The 24,259-nt window shown below is 41.3% G+C and overlaps 1 protein-coding gene across 2 annotated transcripts in view; it reads left to right on the forward strand.

Moving 5' to 3' along the window:
• The first annotated feature begins 6,916 nt into the window (after positions 1-6,916).
• PDK3 (pyruvate dehydrogenase kinase 3) overlaps positions 6,917-24,259 on the forward strand; it is a 61,769-nt gene continuing 44,426 nt past the window's right edge. Inside the window, exon 1 of one of the 2 annotated variants that reach the window (XM_048288331.1) lies at positions 6,917-7,090. In XM_048288331.1, coding sequence (XP_048144288.1) covers positions 6,985-7,090 — 106 coding nt within the window. In that variant the 5' untranslated portion in view covers positions 6,917-6,984. The remainder of the gene's footprint in view (positions 7,091-24,259) is intronic. The other variant, XM_048288322.1, reaches the window with a different exon arrangement.

The following is a 24,259-nucleotide window of genomic DNA, read 5'->3' on the forward strand; positions in this document are numbered from 1 at the left end:
GAACTTTTGTGCTGTTTTATTTAAGGAATCCAGTGAAATTGGTGGATTCTCAAAGACGAATGTTTTGATGTTTCTATAAAAACTGTGGTGTTTCCTGGAAGCTTTAGTACTCACCTCATGGGTTGCAGTGAAACCAGAAAACCAAGTTTCAGGACAGTCTATATGGCAGAGCTGTGAAAGTCCTGGGAAATCTGCTTATCCAGTCTTTCAGCCTGATAAATAGCGTGTCAAGTACCAGCAGAATTGGGAACAACTTCCTGTGAGATTATGGTGGTTTTGAACAGAAATGGTGGTTTCTTCTCTACGATTTGAGTGCATGGAAAACAAATCTTCTATGCAAAATGAACAAGAAGTGCATTTCTCTCTCCATGTGAAAATTTTCAGAGCCAAGATGACTCAACTGTGCTCCCCTAAACAGCAGATTTTATTCCATTTATTCGAGGATACAGGAACTTCTCGTGGTGTATGGCAAACTTCATGTAGCAAGATCAACTCCTTTTCAGCTTTTCCCTCACAAGACCCCTACAAATTTCAATTTTGCAAACAAAAAGGTGCTGAGATGATATTCTCCAAAGATAAAGGTATGTCAGGGTGTGGTTATGGCTATTCAATCTGAAATAAAGTTTTCAGTTTTCCCCTGGGAGACTCCCTAGCAAGGGAGGGAAAGAAAAAAAAAAAAGAGAAAAATAATTTCTTTCACAGGCACTCCTCTCCTACTAATGCCAAATTAGTTCTGCGCTTCTCCTCAAAGTACGTTGTCAATCCCACTTTAAAGGACCTAGTACAAAACCCAAGTTGTATTTCTTATGTACCAGTGACTCTTCCTCAGCTAGTGTTCTTTCAAGGTGTTTCTGGAAAAGAAGACTAAATGTAAATCCTTGGTACAAGTGTCCTGACTGCTGTTTAGATTCAGTTTTGCACATTTTAGATGCAAGTTAGGACCTTGCTGTGGGTTTTTTTGTATGTTGGAATGGTAAAAGAAGCACCAAGACAGTCTTAAGGGGTTGTTCTGGTGTAGTTCTGTGCCACTCAGTCATAGCTCTGCCTCACTGGTTCCAATGGTTCCCTTATGGCAAAGCCAGGACAAAATACCATGGCAATAAGGATACTCCTAAATTCTTTCTCTCTGCATTTACTCTCAGTGGCAAGAATTTTCTCTTCTGTGTGCCTTAACAATTTGAAAAGAGATTAATCTATTTGTTTTTCTTTAGACATGAAATGTTTTTTTGCTATTGAAGAGTAATGTAGGTCTGTCCATTAATGCTGGGCACACAGATGGTGTCATCTGATAGAGAGCCAACATCACCTCACATGGTGGCACCAGCTTTACTTCAAAGCAAATTCCAGAGGACAGCTCTGTAACTGAAGAAACTGTGGAGTGCATACTCTAAAAAACCCTAACATGTCTGACCCAGAAATTATAAACATTTTGACAAGCCATGGTATTTTTGGTTGCAAAGAGAGTAAAGATTTTCTTCAACTTCCCAGCTCTTAGATCTGCTGAGTTCAACCTTTGATAGTCCCAGATGGTTCATTTAGAAAGACTGCTGAACTTTGCTGGTCAACTAACTAGGGTGAGGAACCCCAAATGCAGTGACTACCAGCTTTTGCTGGCAAAAAACCTGGTAAAAAAACTTTATTTTCTTGGATAATAGACAAGAATGGCTGAAAATGTAGACTATGGTAGCAACAGAATGTAATACTACATGCACATTCCCAAATGCAATAACTATCAATCTTCTGACCATTGTGGGTAACAGTCCCTCCAAAGTTACCCACCTGAGTGCACAAATACTAGGAAGTAGTAAATTATTAAAAATAAAACCAGATCCTTTTTGAAGTCCAGGAAAGCTTTGGTAAGGAACCTTATCCCTTTCTCACTCCATGTGTTCCCAGTGTGGGTTTGATCCACTGCTTGAATCTACCCTTGAAAGCATATAATGGCAGGTAGGAAAATACAGTAGGGTTCTTGAGAAATATCAGTACTATGAAGAGGAGGAATTTGTACGAAACATCACCCCATACTAGTTTTTCCTGTACTGTGCTGATTCTTCTGTCATCTTGTAAGAAGTACTTTGGGACTATCATTTCCTGTGTAAATTTTCTCCAAATAACTGTTATCGGTTATTATTATTGTTCATGTTTCAATTGTATTATCCCCATTCTCAATGACTGCTTCTGAACATTAACAAATAGGGGTTATATTAACTTCAATATAGGTTTATTTTTTTTTGTTAAAAAAAAATTACTATGAATTCCACAAAGTCAATGTGTCTAGAAAACACTAACAACCATGTTTTCTTGGTTTACAGTTTATCATTCCTTTCCCCTCCTCTGACATCCATACAAAGAAGTTCATTATGCTGAATCCCCTGCAGCTAGCTTATAGACCTACTATGTGTTCTGCAGTGAAATAAAACAAGCTTTGTTAAGAAGATTATGGCTCTGGTGTTTTAAAGGTCTGAAATTTTCACTGTGAATAAGGGTTAATTGGGTGAAATACTACATGTGAAAGCTTTGATCCCTGAAAACAGAAGTGCGTGTAATATAAAGGTCCAGAAAGTGCAAGACCTGAAAATGTAACAAAAATGCATCTTTTTAAATCTCCATACCAAATTTGGCTACAAATTTCTGTAGGAGTGAGTTTCTCATTTTAACTATGTGCTAAGAAAATCAAATTTAGGGAGAACTTTCTTTTCTGGTAACTTAATTTTCTGATTACTAGTCATAGAAGGGTTTCTTATTTATCCCTCTGGCTCCACTGAATTAAAGACAAGTGCCATACAAGGAGCAGCAAAGGCTCTTCCATGCATACTCTGTCATTAGGGTACACAGTCCCTCCCTCCCATCATAGCTAAAACACAAACCCAGGGGAGGCCAATTTTTAAGTACTGGCACTGAATCTTGTGGTCAACAGTCAGTGCTTGACATTTCTGAGGGTAGGAAACACCAAAAAGCTTTTGCTTTTGCAAATATTCTCTACATCAGATCCCCTATTTTAGGGAATCACTCTGCAGCAAAACCTGATTACTACTGCTTTTCCCTCTCAAAGTTTTTGTGGTTTGTGAGTCACAAGCCTTGATTCTCCAACACAGAAAACCAAGAAAAATGTTTAAGGCAAGATTGTTTACTCAGATTTAATTATCCATCTCCTTTGTCACAGTGATGGCCCAACAAAAACTGATTCTATGATGTGTCTGGAGCTCCCTGAGAGCAAGCCAGGGGCTGGGTGGTGCTCTCTGGGCCAGGACACCAAGGGCATCTTGTCCTCAGTGCAGGGTTCTGGCAAGTGTCTATACCAAGACCCTAATTCCCTTACAGATGTTGAGGTTTCCAGTTGCCTGTGTGCTCAACAGATTTTAACTGAACAAGGGACTAAGTTTTTCTGGCTACTAAATGGCCATGTACAAATGGGTTATCTTTGACCCCTTGGTTAATTCTAGTTATTCCAGATTTGAATCTAACTGGAAAATATGAAAATAATACCCCCAGTGAAAGGGAGATGCTAAACACCTGAGAAATTCAGCAGCGTTAGGTGTTATCAATGTTAAAATTAAATTTTCTTAAGGGGTAAATAATTTCTTTCCTGTACACATGTAGAGGTTTTTTATCATATAAAGAAAGATTCAGGGAGGTTCTCACAGAATGAGCTCAGAAAGTTTTTCTGCACCAGATACGTTCTGAAATACATAAAGCAGGCAGGTATGAGGTATGAGAAATCCAACTGGTTCAAAAAGCAAAATTCAGCTTAACATTTAATCCTATTGGTCCCAGTGACATGTTGTATTTTGCATTGTTTATGTCACTAACTTCTCTTTAGTTAGGCAGATTGTTTAAGAGCTAGGTTTAGGTATATGCTTGCTGCTGTCTTGCACTGGTAAAACCACAGCCTTTCCCATGATGCCTGAAGTGGCCACTTAAAACCAGAGACTCGATAAGAACAAGGGAATAAAGGTGGGTGTTTATTTGAAGAGCCTTCAAAGGTACCCCCTGGGGAGCCAGAAGCTACTGCCAAGATGGACCCCAAGATGGACCCCAAGTCACAAGTTCCTCACACTTTTATAGGTTTGGTTCATTTGCATATCAGGGTTAATTCTCCAATTAAAGCTTCAGTTAATGATGTAATTTCCCTAAGCTTTCCCCCCCTTTAGAGGCTTTCGATTTATACTTTTTGGGCCTAGGATGGCCTGAGTGTCCTTGGAGAGCAGGCCTGGAGAGGGTTTGTTATGTCTACCTAGCATGAGAGAGCAGAAATTAACAGGCTACAGGAAACTTCAGAGTTACACACTAGGCAGTAGAGGATTTGAAAAACATGAAGCTTAAAACCTAAGGCATCACCCACGTGCATTTTATGTTCTCTCAAGCAAGTCTTGCAGTCTTCTTAAGCACAAGGCCATGAAGAGCTGTTGGGTGGGTCTGGGATTTGAATGTGTCTAAAGCGTGTGTTTGAACAGCTTTTGGAGAATTAGATCTGTTGGTTACATCATCAATTTCTCCAGACTTGAGAGAAGCTATAGGGAGTCTATTTGATGAGAAGAGCACACCTCTGTTTTGCAGTGACTTTGTGTGTGTCCTCATTGTGGTTTTAGTCTGTATCACCAGAGACAAAAAACAATTCCGATTTTTCATATGGGTTGGCTAATATATGTTTAAGAACTTTCCAAAAAAGATGATGCTGTGACGCTGTATATTGCAAAAATGATTTTGTGTTTAGAAAGACAACTCAATTGTTAACTGTTGTCATGCTACTTTTTGAAGGTGAAATCACACTAGAATTACTTAAAAATGTGAAATGATACATAAAATCAAGTGGCTTAAATGTTGATAATGAATCATCCTTTGAAGTTGCTAATTTCATCTTAATTTGGGAAATGTTCTGTCTTTACCAAAAATGGTATTGTTTTCTGCCAGATAATTCTGCAACCCATTTCAGAGTTATGCTCTAAATAAATCACAATCAAATCCTGATGAGTATATAACAAAAGTTTTAAAACACTTTTCCTCATCTGCCAAAAAAGCTTCAGAATTACAGTAGATGTTTCATTTTGCCAGTCTTGATTACATGACATGCCTCTTCAAGCCAGTCATTCCTACAACCTGCAATTGAAGTGATTTTGAAATGCTTTCCAGTTATTTTGTACATTAGGTCAGGATTTCTCAGTCTCAAATTCTATAATCATGACAGAAAGGATGGAGAGAGACTTCCAGTAACTAAAGTTCTCTAAAGTACTAAAGTAACTCTTCGGCAAGTCAGTTATAAAATTAGAGTAATATTATCTTGTACCTCCTGAAGTTTACATTGAATTCACTGGAGAAAAAATGAGGAATTTGGAACAATTATTTGTCTTAAATGTACCTAAACCACATCATAGCAAAAAGCAGTCAGTGACTGCATTCAGTGATACATTTGGATTCTCCAATACCTGGCTTCACTTTCAATTCTAGTTGTCAAAATTAATTTTAATTGTATTCAGATGCTTTCTCAGCTAAAAATGGGACTTTTTCAGGAAATTTCAAGTATTATTGCATGTGGTGACCTTTGTTCTGCCAGCCTCATACCCACTGTACAACCTGCTGGATACCTGAGGGCTGAATTTTTGGCGGAAGCCGGTTGTGCAGGCACCATCTTATGGACCAGCTGAGACATACTAACTGGTCCATCTGAAACATGAACAGAGGGAATAGCCAGGTGGGGGTCAGGCTCTTCTCCCAGGCAACCAGTGACAGGACACAAGAACATAGTCTTAAACGATGCCAGGGAAGGGTTAGGTTGGACATCAGGAGGAATTTCTTCACAGAAGGGCTGATTAGATAACGGAATGGACTGCCAAGGTGTTGCAAAACGTGGAATATGTAAAATTTGCTCAAGAAAGGATGCTCTGTGATGCTTGATCTTTGTATACTTTCAAGATTAATCAACAAAAGGGAGATTTAATCTGTGAAACAGCAGCTAGCAAGCGATGTCCAGGTGTCAGAAAGACAAATAACTTGTTGGTAGAATTGCCTTGTTATGGTTTAGGGCTTGACATGCTGCAATGATTTCAGATGTAGAGGGAGGTTAACAAACCTTGGGGAGAAGGATGCCCACTGATAGTTGGCACAAAGAACACAGAATTTACAGACCACAAGGACATCTGGCAGAACTCCCAACATTAAGAAGAAACTAATAAAGCCAACTCAGCAACTGTGCTGAAATCAGCTCCAGCTGGGTAAGAGGTAATTCTGGCAGGAGGAGATCGGGACCACTGACTCACTGACCACAGACCCAGGAAACTCACTGTGCCAGCAGAAGAGAGACTGAGCATGAGGGCTAAGTAGTGTGACAGGCGAGAGAATCATTAACCAATAGACGATAATAATACTGATTAATAAGAGAACTATGTAACTTGTAGCCAATGACCACTAATTCTTTTGTTAGCTAAAATCTATAGTTAGTAAAAAGTTTTGATAGTTGGTGTGCCTGATTCATGGAATGCCACGGAGCACCCAGGCTTGTACAACTCTGAAGTAGAGTAATTAATGTCTGCCTTGAGCGTGTAATTATTGGCTTGTCACACAACAGGTGATGAATCCGATTTTTGTGGACAACAGAAGGAGGTGGTGGAGTCACCGTCTTGGATGTGTTTAAGGAAGGACTGGACGTGGCACTCAATGCCATAGTGTAGTTGCCACGGTGGTGTTCGGTCATAGGCCGGACTCGATGATCCAAGAGGTCTTTTCCAAGCTAACTGAGCCAGTGATTGCGACTCCAAGGACCGGCTGAGGCACCCGGCACTCTCCACACGATCCCGCTCCGCTCCCGCGGCCCGCACTCGCCCGCCCCGCCCCCCCCGCGCCGACGTGCGCGTGCGCGGAGCGGGCGCGGCGCTCGCCCCTCCCGCCGGGCCGGGCCGGGCCGCGGAGCGCGACGGGCGGCGCGGAGCGGCCGCGCCCGGGCAGGAGCCGCTGCCGGCGGGAGCGCAGCGGAGCCGGGCGGGCCGCGCCATGCGGCTGTGCGGGGCGCTGCTCAAGAGCCCCATCCCCAAGCAGATCGAGTACTACTCGCGCTTCTCCCCCTCGCCCCTCTCCATCAAGCAGTTCCTCGACTTCGGTGAGTGCCGGGGCCGCGGGGTGTGGGGGTCGCTGCGGCTTTCCCGGGGAGCGGCGGCGGCGGCGGCGGCTGGCGCGCAGGCCCCGGCTGCTCGGCCGCGGCTCCTCGGCCCGCATCGGGAGCGCGGCCAGGGCCCGGCCCGGCGGCCCCGCAGGCCCGGGGCCCGCGCTGACACCCGGCCGTGCGCGCTGTCGGTAGCCGGTGGCCAGCAAACAGCCGCTGCTCGCCTCGCCGAGGGGCCAGGAGGGGCGGGCTTGCCCCTCTTGCGTTATCCCCTGTCACGGGTACCGTGGGGATGGGGATCAAAATAAGGGTTCCTGACCTGACGTTTTGTGAGCTTAGCGAGTAAAGGAGAGAGTAAGTTAATGGTGTTGAGCGTGAAGATTTAAATCTGCCGTGCAGAGATCGGCTTACTTAAAGCTCGGACATGAACTCTTAACCGCACTTGTATAGGAGACCTGTTTGTGCGAAATTCAGGAGCACTTCAGGAAGTGTTGCTGATGATAAATAGCATTTTTCTTTTCAGAAGCCCTGAAATGAAATCCAGGAGTGGCTTTGTGTTGCTGTTAAAAAACCTACTTCCATCTAGATAACGATAAACCCATATTTGTATCGGAGGTTATTTGACTCTTTGACTCTCTCTGACACGAGTTGTTGAGATTTTATTATCACATAAATATTGCTGGTAGAGTAAATGTAGAGGCCATGTGTAACACCATGAAGCTTAACAGAGTGTTCCTTCATTATACTCTTACAGTAAAGGTACAAAAGGACAAAAATGAGCTAGATTTCAGCCACAAAGTGATTAAAAGTGGATACAATTGAACAATTATGGCAGTGGTATTTGTGAAAGAATGCTGTAACTACAGAAAGCCAGTAATGGGCTTGATATAGTGTTTCAATGAAACAGGGTTTTGTACCATTAAAAAAAACCCCAAACTCCCTTGTGTTCACTTAAAGGAGAACCTGACTAGAAGCTGTGCTTTCTTTCTCTGGTCTCCACTCACCTGAGTTTGTTATCTCTTCCCACCCCTTCCTGTGCTGCTGGGCTTCTTCTTTAGTATTGGTGATTCTTAGGCTGTATCTTTCTGTACTGGCAAGAGCAATGGCCTAATACTTAGAATATCTTTATTTTAGCCTTGGCACTAAACAAATTGTGTCACCATTGCCTGTTTGAAATGGGTTTGTAATTTGTTGCTGGGGAAATACTGGTTTTTGTGAGTCTTTTCAGTTGTGATTAGAGAGGTGTAAAGATTTCAGGATTTGCATTAATGCCTTGGATGTTCTGACAAAACTTTGCTTTTTGGTAAGGACTTCTGCAGTTCTGTGTTGTCCTGCATGACTGTTTGCCTTTGGACATCTCTTCTGCGGGAGCCTTTTCATAATGCTGTGTTTGTTTTAACATTGTAGTGTCTGTATTACTTTATAGTTAGAAAAGTGTCTTGTGATTCTGCAGAAAGTGGTAGTTTTATTACACAATTCTAAGCCTGGCTTATGTCACTGGAAATGAACAGAGTGAGAACAGGACGTTATGGCCTGGCCAGCCCTATTCTTTAGATGTGCTCCAGTTGTCACTGGATGTGTCATTGGACTCTTATGTGTGTGTGGCTGTGTATTTAAGGCTCTTCATGTCTTAAGGCTGACGGGAAGCTATCTTGTCATTGACATTTCAAACCTCTGAAGAAAAAAATGTCTATGGTTTAGTCTTGGAAGGTCACCAGGAGTTTCTAAAATTAGTAGTTTTATGTTGTATCAACCTTGTTAAACCTATCACCTTGATCTTAATAAGTCTTACGGGCCACTTAACATCTCCACTTACTTACTCTTTAGTGCCTGTATTTACTTGGGAAAACTCAAGTAGGAAAATTACAGCAGTTTAAGCAAATACATTAAACCCAATGTAGTTACTTAACTGATCTGATCCTAAATGTTTACAGCTTTGGGTAATTTCAAGTTCAGAGTCTTCAGAGGCCTAGAGGAAAAATCAATATCAAAATGTAAGTAATAATGCAAAAGTTTTCCCACTTGAGGTGTGGAAAGCCTGGACAACTTGCACCATGTCGGGGAACTGTGTTACTTATATCTGAATTAGCCAAAAAAGAATTTCCTGGTGGCACAGGATACAAGTAGTCAAGAGAGCAAATATGCCAGACATAAAGGAGCACGATACTCAAGGTGCAGTTCAGTTGTGTTTGTTCATTTGTAAGAATGTTTGATGGGAAGAAGACACTGTTTTGTGGTCAGCTTATAGAGGCTACTTACTGTCTCGCTTCAAAAGAAACAGTATTTTTAATTGAGCTACATGAATGTAGTGCTTGTTTTACAAAAACATGACTGAATTTTCAACAAATGTTGAAGAAGAGTAAGCCCAAAGGAAATGTGTGAATAACTCTCTCATGGCAGTCTGGTTTTGTTGTCTGATGTGTATTTCTCATATGGAATTTGCACTTACTGTGATTCGGATTTATGTGAAGAAAGTTTTTTGACTTAATTTCTGACAATAATGAAACTGCAGTGTGTCCCTTATGTCTTTTTTTTTGTATTGGTGATACTGATTTAGACTAAGTTGACTTAGAAATTTGTAAAACTGTGGTGAGCTGGGGGGGAGAAACTTCGTATTTCTTGTGAGCTGAAGAGTCTCTTCAGAGATAGTTGGTGGCAATGTGTGTTGAGGTACAGCTTGGGCTTTTTTACTTACTGGCTAACAGTGTGGGTTGTATGGAACATAGTTGTGTGCATAGTGAGGCTGTAGTCTCTGTTCCTTTCCAGTGATATAAATTAATGATGTTTATTTTAAAACTTTCTCTGCTTAATTCAGCTATTTAAACCACTATAAGAGACAGTTTGTCTGTTTAAGGTAGCTTGCTAGTATTAAGAACCTGTGAAGCAAACCAGAAGGCAGTAGTTAAAGCAGTGACACTCGCTTGGTTTTTGTAGCTGAGTCCTGTTTGTGTCCATGTTCTGTTGAGCTTGCAGCTGTCTTTGTAGCTGCCGTGAGTGTGTCAGAGGTTACTGTGCCGTGGGCTTGGGACCTCTGTGTAAGAAAGTCTGAGTGCTCACACTGTGCAGCTTTTTTACTTTTTTCTGTGTGTACATTTTCTGTTTGCATGCTCCTGAATTCTGTTCAGGCAGTTTCTTTTTTTACGAAGTGTATTTCCCAAGATTCTTGTGCAATCTTGTTCCTTCGCAAAAGAGTGACCTTCTGTAAGTGTGTTTCAATATAAACAAATTTTGACCTTGTTTAATGCTAGCATGTCGCTCCAGGTTTATCCAGGCCTCAATAATTATTCTGCTCTGGAAAAAAATACAAAACTTACCAGTTGGATTCAGTTGTGTAGTTCCAAACTTGTGTAGCTCCTCTGAAAGTTGTTTTGGTCGATTTCTAAGTGCAGGTGTTCCTTTATGACCGAGACTAAATTAATTACTAAAATATCTTCTCTGAAATGAACTTGGAAGTAGAGATGTCATCTAACATTTAGGTCCATGGATCTTTGTACATTTTGGGGGCTAGACTGTTTGAGAAAAAAAAAAAAAGCCCATTCTGGAGATTCATATTGATAGAGCATCTCAATTTAGATTCGATTCAGCATGTAGGGTGGGCCTTAGAGAGTGACAGGTTAATCCAAAATACCCAATACTCTTAACGAGCAATCACACACGTGGGTAACCAGTTGGCCAATCCCTTGCCTGGGGAAGTAATAACCTGTCTGTTTGAGGAAAGTAGAGTTGCTTTTCTGAGAGTGTCCTGGTATTTAAAAAAGTCACCCAGAGACGTGAGCTCCTGGTGCCTGCACTGCAGCCTGTCCTTGGTGTGAGCCAGCCCTGGAGGGCTGCACTAGTGCTGAACCCTGCCCCAGCTGGCAAGCTCCACACAGCTGCTTGCTCACATCGTCGGGGTACCTCAGCTGTCAGTAAAGTTACTGACAAATGTTTTGTCAAATGAATGGTTGTACTGCAAAGGTTACATATAATTAAGCACAAATGAAGACATGAGTGAAGTGTAAATGGTGTAATCCTTCGATTATGCATGAAAGAGTCATTTGAAGCTGTGCTAGTGCTGTCTTGTGAACGCGTGCCAGGATACTGTACTCATGTAATCCTCTCATTGCTGGTGCCCAGCTGACCAAGTGTCTGAGACCGATGAGTCTGAGGTGTGTTTTGTCAGAAACACGAACCATCTGCTTTTGGGGCTTGTTTACTACTGAAGCTCTCTTGGCCAGCTGTACCTAGCCCTTTTTGTTTCATGTTTCAAATGAAATGCTTTGGATGAATTTTGTTCCTATGGGGTTACACTTGGTTTTTTGTTAGCTCTTTGAACATATCATATATTAGTGTACATGTACCACAGAGTTACTAATGGGTTTGGATAAAAAAGCTGTGCTTGTGCTTAAGACAGAAGATAGTGAATCACAGTGAATTCTTGTTGTGGAATGTGACTTAGGAGATCCTGATTTTGTAGGTTATAATCAAAATATTTGTGGTGACTGCTGCAGTTAGTGGCATTGAAAAATATCACAAAGGTTGTAATTTAGTAATTCTACTGTACTGAGAACAGCTGAGCATGCAGCAGATAATCACAATGAGTGCATGGAACTGTTGTGCCCTGGGGCATATCTGGAGGAAAATATGATCAATAGATCCTTCTCATTTTTTAAATACAGTTTTTGACATGAAATTGTTTCATTTATGTGGTACCTATTAAATTTACCTGTCTTGGGGCAACATGTAGGCCCCTTCCAAAGGGATATAAAGAGCAAACCAGGTATCGGCATTGCTGTTGGTGGCTGCCAGTTGTATGAGCAGGATGAGTGAGATTGGGGTTTTGCAAGAGTGTTAATGCTTCATGTCGCTTTCTTGGTAGAGGCATGGATCTGAGCTGACAGCCTGCCACTGGAGAGGTAGCTGGCAGATACAATTTGAACAACAACAACATGTGGAGGTAGGAAAGTAGAGATCAAAACCTGCCTTATGCCTCCAAATATAATTACTAATCTTCTTATGGAAGATGGCTGTTGGAAGATTTTTGTACACAAAAAGATACTGGAAGATTTTAATTGTTTGGTTTTTTTTAATAGAACATTAGTGGAGAGACTGTGCATGTACAGCACTTAAAAAGTTCAGGGCTAAAAGATATTAAATGATTACCTGCTATTTATTGCTTTCAGCTGTGCTTTTTCTACTGCTCTTTGTGTATGGTCCTTAAAACCTTACGCTTGATTTAAATACATCTTCAAAAAAAAAAAAAAAGTCCTCTTAGCCCAAATGTTAACCATTGGAATGCTGACCTCTGAGTGGGATCAGGAAGATTAATGCTAGTCAGGCATTACTGTCTTTCATTTTCATCTGACTGGCTTCAGCTTCCATACAGCAGTTTTGTTAGAGCTTTTGTTGGTAGGTTGGGATCCTTTGATGCCTGGAATATTTTCACTGTGTGGTATATGTACAGTGTGGTGGAGTATCTTTCTTGATTTTGTAAAGATAAATACATTAAATGAGCTATTTCAAGCCTTATGAAAATACCATGGAATTAACTTCTGTGGCTTTTCCAGAATTTTCAGTATTGTTCTTCAGATATGTCTTTTAGAGCTTTAAATAGCATCTCTTTAGGAGTTTTGTGGAACGTTGGAATAAGATTGTTTCACTGCTGTTTAGTTTTTACCTTGAAAGGCTACCCTTTGGTCACAGTGACAGCTGGATGTGCAAGCTGGATTGTCTGCCTGCTTTTGTTCTTGAATTCTTTTGTGGTTATCACCTTTCCATGTTCAGTCCTTCGTTCCCTAGATCTGGGCATGGATAAAGTTTGCATTTCATAACATTAAGAAGGGTTTTCTTTGAAGGGGCTGTAGCACAGCAAGTAAGCTGGAAGCCTTTTTGATGCAACTGTTATTTATAACCTGTTCCTATTTACAACTGCCAGCTGCTGGCAGGCAGTGGTGTTCCAATACTATATATAATATTGAAGGGTTTTATAAGGCCTAATATTGATTGTTTTGAAGGTCTGGAAGAGTCATTGTGGTTAGGTAACTTTGTTCAGCAGTCGCTACTAAACTGTGATATGATAGAGATATTTGTGTGTGGGAGTATTGTGTAATACTAGACTGTGGTGCATTTCGTATACAGAATTATCTGTATCAGTCACTTTTACAGGCTGTTTATTCAATAAAGGAATACTTAATTTCTGAGTGTAATTGAGATTTTATATATATTCTGAATTCAGTATTCTAGTATAGTTACAGTACAAATTCCATAAATTGCTGTAGATGATCAAACTGGATCATCAAGGTATTTTTTTTTTCTTCCTCGTAAAGCCTAAGCACTGAAAATTCTGCCTTCAGTAGGTGGTTTGGCTGGCCACTCTTGTCTGTAAGCATGGCCTAGTAGTTTACAAGTGAGCATCCTTCAGCTGATGGAATTGCTTGAGTTTGGTTTCCCAAAACAGCCAAAAATTTCTCAATCTGTATTCCATTTGTCTGTGGGCTGATCAGAGGAGCTGTGCAGTCGTCTGTCTTGGGATGCTGGGAAGGGGAGATGATGTTTCCCTGCACATGTGCATGTCTGCATGCTTGAGCTTTTTTTTATTTCCTGAAGCTGGTATGGCATGTAAGCATACAGCTGAATGTCTTGGGTGATAGAGAGAGGACAAGAACTCCTCATCTGCATGAAGCAGTAAACAATGCCAGTGGGTTTGTTTATTTCTTTTTAGCAAGAAGCAGAAGCAATGGAGAATGCTGCCTGATAGAAATTGAGGGCTTGGGAAGCTTCTTTCTGGAAGGACAAAAAGATAGGATTTGTAGCTCTTGAAGATCTAAGAATGAATGGGATATGTTTTTCTTCTAGCAACTGGTAGAAATTGTTGAAATGCCTGCTTTAGAGTAGATTAAAACTAATAAGGAGACACCTGAAAATCTGAGATTAAACTTTGATTAAAATGGACATGAATTTGATAGCATTCCTTCTCTGGAATGGAAGAACTGACAGCCAGTGATTTTAAAATAGCATAACTTCTACAAGCTGAGAAAACATGTTGGTAGGGTCTCTCCTAAGATATAAGGAGGAGTATAAGATGATGTGTCAGTTTGAGAAAGAGCAATTCTGATGCAGACAAAAGATAGGAGAGCAGTAGAGCAGTGTTACGAAGTCCAGAAATACTGTTGATTAAAAAACATCATATGAAAGCTGGAAGCAAGGACATCTGTCTTAGGTTGCAGTACAAATAACAGCGAAGGTGAGAAGTCATGGGATAGAAAAGCAGATAAAAAGATGTTGAGAAAGTTTAAAGTAATTGGGGAGAATGCAGAAGTGAAACATTTACTTGATGAAAGTAAGTACATAATGATAAAGACTGTTGAATTCATCTTTGCTTTGGTCTTCAGAAAAAGATGAATTGTATCCAGAAACATAAAGGAAATCACAACTCTCCCCTGGCCCAAATTTTAGATCAGCTGCAATATGTCTAGATCCTCTTGGCCTAGTGGGTTCCAGCAGAAGTAAATCGGTTCTGTGTGTTGTGAGTAGCTGAACACTTTCTTCTGCAAATGTGTGCGGCCTGGTGCAGCACAGCTGGTGCTTACGGGTTTCATGGAAATAATGGATGGCCCCAGTATTGTGGAAGTGGGAAAAAACACTGTTTGTCTTTCAGGGGAGAGGAAGAGGAGGAGATTAAGTCAGGTTGACTGAAGTAACTGAAAAAGTGATGGAGCTGATAATGAAGTAATACATAGATAAGCACCAAGAGATAATAAGGTAGTAAAGAGACAAAAGATTGTGTTGGCCTGGTCAGATTTCCAAGTTAATTTGGTGTGTGCTAAGGCAGTAGCAGTAGGTGCTGTATCTGGCTTTTTATGAAGTTTTGGCACAGCTCCATGTGACATTCTTAATTAAAAACAAACAAACAAAAACCCCCTCAATTACAAAATAATGAACTAACTTCAAGGTGAGGTTGTTGTATCATAGCTGTTCAGTGTTATGGTAGGTTGACCCCATCCAGTAGCTGGGTGCTTGCTCCCCTCTTTCCACCCCTCACTGGCGTGGGGAGAGAATAGGGAGGGCAGAAATGAGAGAACTTATGGATTAAGAACAAGACAATTTAAGAAGTAAAGCAAAGAGGAAGAGAAACAAGTGATGCACGGGCAGTCACTCACCACCCCTAGGAGCAGAGCTGTGCTCAGCCAGACACTGTGTGATGGACATCTTGGGTGACAAAGCCAGCCAGTTTGTTACTGCTGGGCATGGCATCATGTCATATAGAACAGCCCTTTGTCCAGCTCAGGTCAGCTCTCCTGGCTCTGTCCCCATCCAGCCTGTTACCCACCCCCAATCCTACTTGCTGGGATAGGGACTGAGTGCAGGAGAGAGAAACCCCTCATGCTATGCAAGGCCTGTTCAGCCATAGCCCAAACACGGCTGTGTCACCAGCGCTTCGAGTTACAGCTCCAAGGCACAGCGCCCTCTGGGGCACTGTGAGGAGAACTGGCTCCAGCAGCCAGCTCAGTACAAATGTTTATGAAGAACAATTAATACGTATGTTGCACTAGCAGTCATTGATCTTCACAGGCCTGTGTTGTGAAGAGTGAATGGTATGTCTCCAGTCCTCCATAACTCAAATCAGTATAAGCCATCATAATAATCCATCAATATAATCCATCATCATCATCCACCATAGGCATAGATTTAGGGATTGTTTTATCTAATTCCACAGTTACTATATTAGAACAGCTTTTCTTGTTGCCAGCTATGCTTAATATAATGGCCTTTTTTAAAAGCCACCTTTTTCTCAGAACTGCTGAAGTATTTTAGAGGCTACTACTTACCCTTTAAAAAGTACATTTGTTTTTTTGTGTTTTTCTGGAGTCAGTTAAATGTAATTTTTCTTTTTGGAAATGTTAGGTTGAAAGGATGAATTAGAGCACTGAACTGTGACTCTTGAGGCATAGTTCTCCTTTTTCTGATGCTTTTTGTGTTATAAGGGGCTATTTTATTGGCTCCTGTTTCCTTTAAACCTTTCTATGTAAATGTGACGTTCTCTTACATTTCTTTGTTCTGTTTAAATTATTTTCTGTTAGTTTGTAGTCAATATAAAAAAAGTGACACAGTATTATAAATACTTTCACTGACTTAATTCATTAAAATAGTAGGCTTGTGCAAATTACAGTTGGTGTTTTTCAGAATTAGGTTTAAGACTGTGAATCGACAAGCAGAATTTTTTTGCTAAAAATAATCTACATTTTAACTGCTACTTGTTTGTTTTAGTCCTTGTTTATGCTTTTCTGCAAGATTTTTATAGACTGCAAAAATACCTTCTGACTGATAACTAGCAATGACATAGAGGAATCCTCTAATCTTTTTTGTAATGTGGTTTGTTAATTATCAAAAGTGTTTTGAAACAAGATGTTTAACAGTCTAATGCGTTTCACTTCGGTGAGACTAAAGGGAAACTGGAGCATGTGGTATTGGCAGTATTTTTATGTAATTGGTTTTAACTGTGTGTGTCTTTGCTCATGAACGTTAATTTTATTTATGCTGGGGATTTGGAATAGCTTTTCCTTTGGCAGGTTTACAGGAACTAAAGGATAAAGCAGGGACTTGTATTTTTCTGGAATGGTTAGAGAGAATTATGGAAGTTTTTCATAAAGGTTAGGAAGGAAGTTGTTGTCAAAGTTGTGAGAGCTTAGGGAGAGTGTTAAAAATTTGGAACATCTAATTATAATCTTCAATGTGAAACAGATTTTTACCTCTTATGGGAGGAAAAGGTGATTATAAGACCCAAGAAGCAAAACTCAGTCTTTTCTGGTCAGTTTATTGTAACAGAAACTGATCAGAGCAACAAAAGGAGAATAAGGTTTCTTTGGTTCGGTGCTTTAAGCCTCATCTACATCTAAAAAACCAAGTTTTAGATTTGTTTTAAAATTTTGAGTCTCACCAGAGCAAAACGTGAGATTTGTTTTGTCCAGGATCTCCTGTTTGAAAGCCGCAGAGCCCCTTGGCAGTGGAGGCCAGGGCTGCTGTGCACCTCTGACCTGCTCTGACTGGCTGCTCCCTGCTTAGGGCTCAGGAGTGCTGGTGGAAGAGGAGCTGATACAGTCTGAAGAGACACGTTGTTTTGGTTTTGTCTGTTTTAGAAGCCCCTTGTGCCTGGCTAGGGAAGGAGTCTGGTTTGCAGAGATAGTTCTAAGATCAAGAACCTGATCAGGGCCATGGTTTCTCCTGAGAATGTTTTGGCTCTTTGCCTGTCATTTTCTGTGGGGAGTGCCTATGATACAGCAAGACAAAGCTTTGTGCTAAAATGATTCACCTGACTTTCAGTCTACTCCCAAATTGCTCAAAGGAAAGACAGCCTTGGGTCTATATGTCTAAAAATAATACAGCCTGTGGGTAATTGGTTGAGTGCCTCTGCGTTAAACTTTATAGGTACTTTTGGTTACTGTGTTGTCTCTTAGCAAATGCATTAAAATACTCAAAAAATTATTTCGTTAGAAGTGAGTGGTAAGCAGCTAAACATTAGTTTTAGATGAGGGAAGCTTATGTTAAAAATTCACGCTTTTATTTTAATTTGGGTTGTTCTGTTTAACAGTACATGGTGCTGGTTTACAGCTTTGACAAGTGGTTTTCTGATAATCCATTCCTCTTGAGAGGGACAGACGTGTCTTCACTTGGGTCTTTTCTGTGGCAGGAAGGCTGTGGCTTTAGGAGTTAAAATCAATGATTGCAGTTTATTGTGCATCTGTTAATTCCTCCTGTTGTTCCTGTTCAGCAGTAAGTTAAGCTGCTTTCCAGCACAGTCAGTTTCATTCAGAGCACCATTTACTTGAAACAGGCTTACTGGAGTTCACAAGTCATATATTGTTGTTATTATTATTTATTATTAAATTAGTGTATAGCTAATGTGATAGTAAATGTAATGATTCACTCCATGTTGAGCTGTCCTGCTGTGCTAAGGACAGCTAGCTGACATTTTTTCTTTACCTGCATTTATATGAAAACATGAAATGACTTTTTCTCGATGCCAGTGGTATTCCTTAACATGGACATAGTAATTAATACACATAAGATATAAACCAGCTCACTCTTAGGGGTTTTGGAAATAAGTGGAGATAAGTATGTTTTTCTGTATATAAATTCAAGAGTAGTTGTATTTATTTTTTAACTTCTTAAGTTCAAAAGTCTAGACCTTGATTATGAATGAGATTTGGTCTGGTCATTCAGATAACAGGGTATAGGCTAATGTATTCTCCTGATGAATGCTGTACTGAAATTTTCCTTTAGAGCAGAAAGTGAGCATTGCAGTTGCCCTGCCAGTCAAAGCTTGAATGTGTCGTTAGTTGAATTGCATAAATTGGAAATGGTTTATTAAGCTCAACTGTTTCAGTACTTCAGCCCTTGTTTTATCCATATGCTGTGACACGTGACTGTTGGAAAGTTTTAACTGGAAGGGTAAATAACATGAGCTCCCTAGTTTGGATTGCACTTAGCAGTGGAATGGCACAGAGTGCAAATCAATGGCCATACAGTGGTAACAACTGAGTTCTCATCTGTGAACATAAACCATGTAGATTGAGAAGACTCAAGCACCCCTATCAGTGTGCTTTCCCTTAGGCTGAAAAGGCCCAACTAGTCATGGGAATTGGGCTGAAGAAGATAAACAAATATTTGGGAAAGATTACTTGCAGACTTCAGTTCCTCTGGCTTTAGGCTGGTTTTCTGGCAGTAGTTGTTTGACACAACTTAATTGACTTCATAAAAGTGATATGTTTATTATAGTTCAGTAATATGTAAAAAATATTTTTTGTTTTTAAATCTTCGCGTTTCATTTTTTGAAACTTCAGAATTTCTCTGGTTTCCTTACTGACATAGAACCAGTCTCTTAACGTGCCAATCATATGTGCCAAGTGAAGCATGCCCATAAAACAGGACACTTCCATGAAACAATTGCAAGGGTTGGTGGAATTAGCCTTAGAGAGCAGTAATGGAACTTGGGCTGAAGCTTAGTCCTGATGTGTCTAAAAAGAGGCTGAATACCTGAGGAAGTGTGGTTTGGATTCTTAAATTTCAGATCCTCCGTCTGCAGGCTACCTATGTCGGAACAGCTGTGCAGGCTGTGGTTGCTATTCTGTAGCACAGCGTGGCAGGTCCAGTTTCAAAATACAGGTTTCTAGGATGCAGTTTGTGGTAGGGAGTGAGAGTCAACAAGAGTCAACATCTCCTGTTAAATTGTGTGTGCTTTTTCCACTTGCTTCATCATCTTCATTGGGGTTTACAAAGCCCTGTCTGGTACCAAGCAAACAAACCCTGTATACTTTTTCTGGGATTGGTATTTTTAGTGCTTGGTGAGATAAATATCTAAAGAGTATGCTGAAAATATAATCATTCCCATTGGGGAATAGGAATGATTTTGGACTTGGGCTTGTTTTGCTGAGTTTTGTTTTGTAGTCACATTTCTTGGGACTGTGCAAACATTGTTGAAATTCAACTGTTCTTAAGTTCTGCTTTCCTACGTTCAGCAGCAAGTTATTAGTTTTAGCTTTTGCTCAGTCTGCTCTGATGCACTGATATTTTTGCATATTCTTTTGAAGATTTCTTCATCCTTCTGCTTCACTTTGTTTTGTTTGCCTATACAGGAGCTATGAAACATTCTGGAAGCTCAAGAGAAGACAGTATATGTGGTTGATCACTCCTGTTTTCCTGTGTTTCTTCCTTTGTTTTGCCCTATCTAAAAGCAACAGTAGTAGTTTCTGATCTTGTTTTTATGGAATTCTGGATAAAGTCCCTTGTCTCTGGTAGACAACAGGTGGGACTTTGAGTCTTAAAGTAGTACAGTGTCTGTCTCTGGTGTTCGATACGTAGTTATTGGAGAGAACTAGACCTCTGCCTGCAGTGAAAAGACTGAAAAGAGCACTTTGTCTCTTCTTTTCCTGCCTCCTCTGACAGACGAGTGTCAATATTCAGAAATTACTGATGCTTTTATGATGTGACCTTGGCAGTCCAGTGACAACCTGGGGATGTGACAACTGTATTAGGTTTGTGAGCTAGGTGACTTTGATCATCATTGTGAAGGACTGTTGCTGGAGTCTGTTCTCAAACAGGTATTCATGAATGTGGGAATCTGGCAGCTGAACTGAGAACACTGGAACCAGAGTTTATGATCTCATGCTGCATTTCTGCCCTCTTCTGCAGCAAAATGGAGGTTTGTGTGGAGCCTTCTGTATGGAATGAATCCTTTTGTAAAGTGGATCTTGGACAGTACAGTATTGCTCTGTCAGTTTGTAGAATTTGCCAGAACTGGATCAGGGCCTGCTGCATGTGTGTGAAAAGCCTCTGCATTGTTTATGCCTCTTGTTGCAGGACCCAGAACAAAAGTTTGGTTTAAGTGCAGCTTTGCAAGAGTTGTCTAATTTGTTTTCCGTTTCTTAGCACTGTGGAGTAAAAGGTAAAAGTAAGAAAGAGAAGAGATGAGTAAATGTTAGAGAAGAGTTGAATCCAGAGAGGAGAAAAGAGAGTAGTAGAGAAAACTGAGAGTAGAACTCTGTTTCCTGAGTTTCCTCTGAATGGAAGATCCACCAGTGATAACATTGATGTATAACCCTGAAACATTCCACTTTTAATCTTTTCCCTTCTGATGGCATTACATTTAGAAGTTCTAATGCATTTCAAGTCTGCTTTTGTGACCTGTGCTACCTCAAAGGTTCTGGGTCATGTTTTATTAACATGTTTTTCTTAAATTTTTTTCTCCCTCTGATACCTGTCTAGTTGAATAATTGGCATGACTCATTTTTGGTGGAAACATGTAACACTTTTTCATATCTGGAAAAATTGATTTAATATTAAATGTTGTATTCTGGGTGAGCTTTTTCTGAAATTTTAATGTGTTACTCTTGTTTAAATAAGTCTACTTATATTTTCAACTTAAACTTGTGCAGTGGCAGTCACATCATTCTTCAGGTGTATCATATTTCACTGCATAAGCAAATCCACCAACATTGACTCTCGTGAACAGTGACCATTCCAAATGCAGCAGTGTTTGTACAGGTACCATTCCCACTGTATTTTTACAAACCCTGTGTCTGTCATGCATAAGGCTGACATTGAAGGTTGTCCATAGAATATTCTTCACTGACCTTGCTTCGATGTAAAGTCCAGAAGATTGCTGCTTAGATTTTTGTTTTACTGATGTATTTTCTTATTTTTGCGGTGTTGAAGACTGTTGAAGACTGTTGTCAGTCCATTACACTGACTTGTTCTTAAGTGAAAGAGTCTCGACATTGGCATTGCAGTCTCTCTTTGGTGTTAGTTTTGAGCTGAAGATTTGAAAGTGGCAGAGCGGCGGCTACGAATAAGTTTTTCTATGTGACTTCTGTATAGGGTGACTGATGACCCCAGACAGGTAAGATTGTTCAGAAGATTGAAGGTGGTAGAACATTTATTAAACGGTTTCTTTTTTTAAACCTCTGGTGACACTTGACATTTATTTCAGTTTTTGTGCTAGCTATGCGTTCAGTAGTAATAACTTGAGGATTAGTTCCTTCATAAATACCTTGCTTTTCATTGTCTCTTTTCTGTCAAAGTAGCTATTATTGTATAACTTTATGCAGTCTGTGCTGTGTTTTTGCTAACTCTGACTTGCTTCAGAGTTCCCACTTTTTGCTTGTTTCCCTGTGCAAAATTGCACTGCTTTCTCTTTGTGGGTTTCATACTGACAAAATATGAAGTGATCAGTTTCTTCCTCTTGGGTGTACTAGTTTGAAAACAAACCAGTGGGAGACACCAAGTCAGAATAACAATTTAATGGAAATTAAAGAAAAGGGGAAAAAAGGTAAAAGAAAACACTGTCAAACTGACAGAGTCAAGGTACAACCTGACACCCTGTTAGGCAGGGTGGTGGTAGCAGTCTGGTAGAAATGGTGGCTGCAGTCCTCTGAAGCAGTGATCCTGTAGTAAAACAGTCTGCTCTTCCTCAGGAAGTCCAGTGGTGGCTGTGTAGCTCCTGTCCTCTGGAATCCAGTGGGAAGCCGGTGTCTCTGGTGTTCAGCCTCAGCTTATATCCACGATGGGATGCTTGGTTCCTCCCTCTGGGTGGAGCATCTCACAATGGGGTAATGAGTCATGAGGCAAAGTGTTGATTAGGCTCATTAACAGAAGATAGTCCGGAGGGAGTTATCTCTGAGTCAGGCGGCAGGACAATGATGGGCAATTAACAACAGAAAGATAGCCTGGGGGGAGGAGGCAAGGAAACACTGCCCCACCTGATTTCAACAGCTGATGGGGATGGTAATAGAATACACTGCAACTCAGGACATTATCCACCCCTTATTCTATTACCATCTACATTATCCCAAATCAATACCTTCTTAAACTCTAAAACACACACACACACATATATATATATATATATATATATATATATATATATATATATACACACAGTGAAATCTACACACCGTTCTCACCTAAGATTAGGTCTCCTTGTGGTACACAACGGGTTTCCCCATCTTTCTGCATTACCCACCAAGTGCAACCAGGTCCTTGAGCAAAGACAATCCCACGGATGGGTTTGCCTTTGCCTGAGGTGGGACTAATCCAAACAGTCTTTCCTAAAATACCTCTCAGGTGTACCACAGGGACTCTATCTCCATCCACTGTGTGCAAGGGTTCAGACTCGGCAGGACCAGCTCGATTGATGGACCCTCGGGTATTGACTATCCAGGTGGCCTTTGCTAAGTTCACTTCCCAATTTTTGAAGGTCCCCCCACCAAGTGCCTTTAGGGTAGTTTTAAGTAGTCCATTGCAGCGTTCAACTTTTCCAGCAGCTGGTGCATGATAAGGAATATGATATATCCATTCGATACCGTGTTCTCTGGCCCAGGTGTTGATGAGGCTGTTCTTAAAATGAGTCCCGTTGTCTGACTCGATCTTGTCAGGGGTGCCATGTCTCCACAGGACTTGCTTTTCCAGGCCCAGGATGGTGTTCCGGGCTGTAGCATGAGGCACAGGGTAGGTCTCCAGCCATCCAGTGGTTGCTTCAACCATGGTCAACACGTAGTGCTTGCCTTGGCGGGTTTGGGGAAGGGTGATGTAGTCAACTTGCCAGGCTTCACCATACCTGTACTTTGACCATCGTCCACCATACCACAGAGGCTTCACCCGCTTGGCCTGTTTGATTGCAGCACAGGTCTCACAACTGTGGATGACCTGTGAGATGCTGTCCATGGAAAGGTCCACCCCCTCGGTCACGGGCCCATCGGTATGTTGCATCTCTCCCCTGATGACCAGAGGCATCATGGGCCCAACGAGCTAGGAATAATTCTCCCTTGTGCTGCCAGTCCAGATCCACCTGTGATACTTTCACCTTGGCAGCTCGGTCCACCTGCTCGTTGTTGCGATGTTCTTCATTAGCCCGACTCTTGGGTACGTGCGCATCCACGTGTCAAACCTTCACGGTCAGCTTCTCTACTCGGGCGGCGATGTCCTGCCAAATCTCAGCGGCCCAGATGGGTTTCCCTCTGCGCTGCCAGTTGGCCTTTCTCCAGCGATCCAGCCATCCCCACAGAGCATTAGCTACCATCCATGAGTCGGTGTAGAGATAGAGCCTCGGCCACTTCTCTCGTTCAGCAATATCCAAAGCCAGCTGGACGGCTTTAAGCTCTGCAACCTGACTCGATCCACCTTGTCCCTTGGTAGCTTGTGCAACTCGTTGTGTGGGGCTCTATACTGCAGCTTTCCACTTTCGATTAGCGCCTACAATTCGGCAGGAACCATCAGTGAAGAGGGCATAACGTCTTTCAGTCTCCGGTAGCTCATTATATGGTGGGGCTTCCTCAGCACGAGTCACTTGCTCTTCCTCTTCTTCAGAGGATAATCCAAAAGTCTCACCTTCAGGCCAGTTTGTTATAATTTCTAAAATCCCAGGGCGATTCGGGTTTCCAATACGGGCACGCTGTGTGATGAGGGCGATCCACTTGCTCCATGTGGTGTCGGTGGCATGATGCGTGGAAGGAACCTTTCCCTTGAACATCCAACCCAGCACCGGTAGTCGGGGTGCCAGAAGCAACTGTGCTTCAGTGCCAATTACCTCTGAGGCAGCTTGGACTCCTTCATAGGCTGCCAAGATTTCCTTCTCTGTGGGAGTGTAGTTGGCTTCAGACCCTCTGTAGCTTCGGCTCCAGAATCCCAGTGGTC

This window comes from Corvus hawaiiensis, chromosome 2 (assembly GCF_020740725.1).
Source record: "Corvus hawaiiensis isolate bCorHaw1 chromosome 2, bCorHaw1.pri.cur, whole genome shotgun sequence".
Classification (NCBI taxonomy): Eukaryota; Metazoa; Chordata; class Aves; order Passeriformes; family Corvidae; genus Corvus; species Corvus hawaiiensis.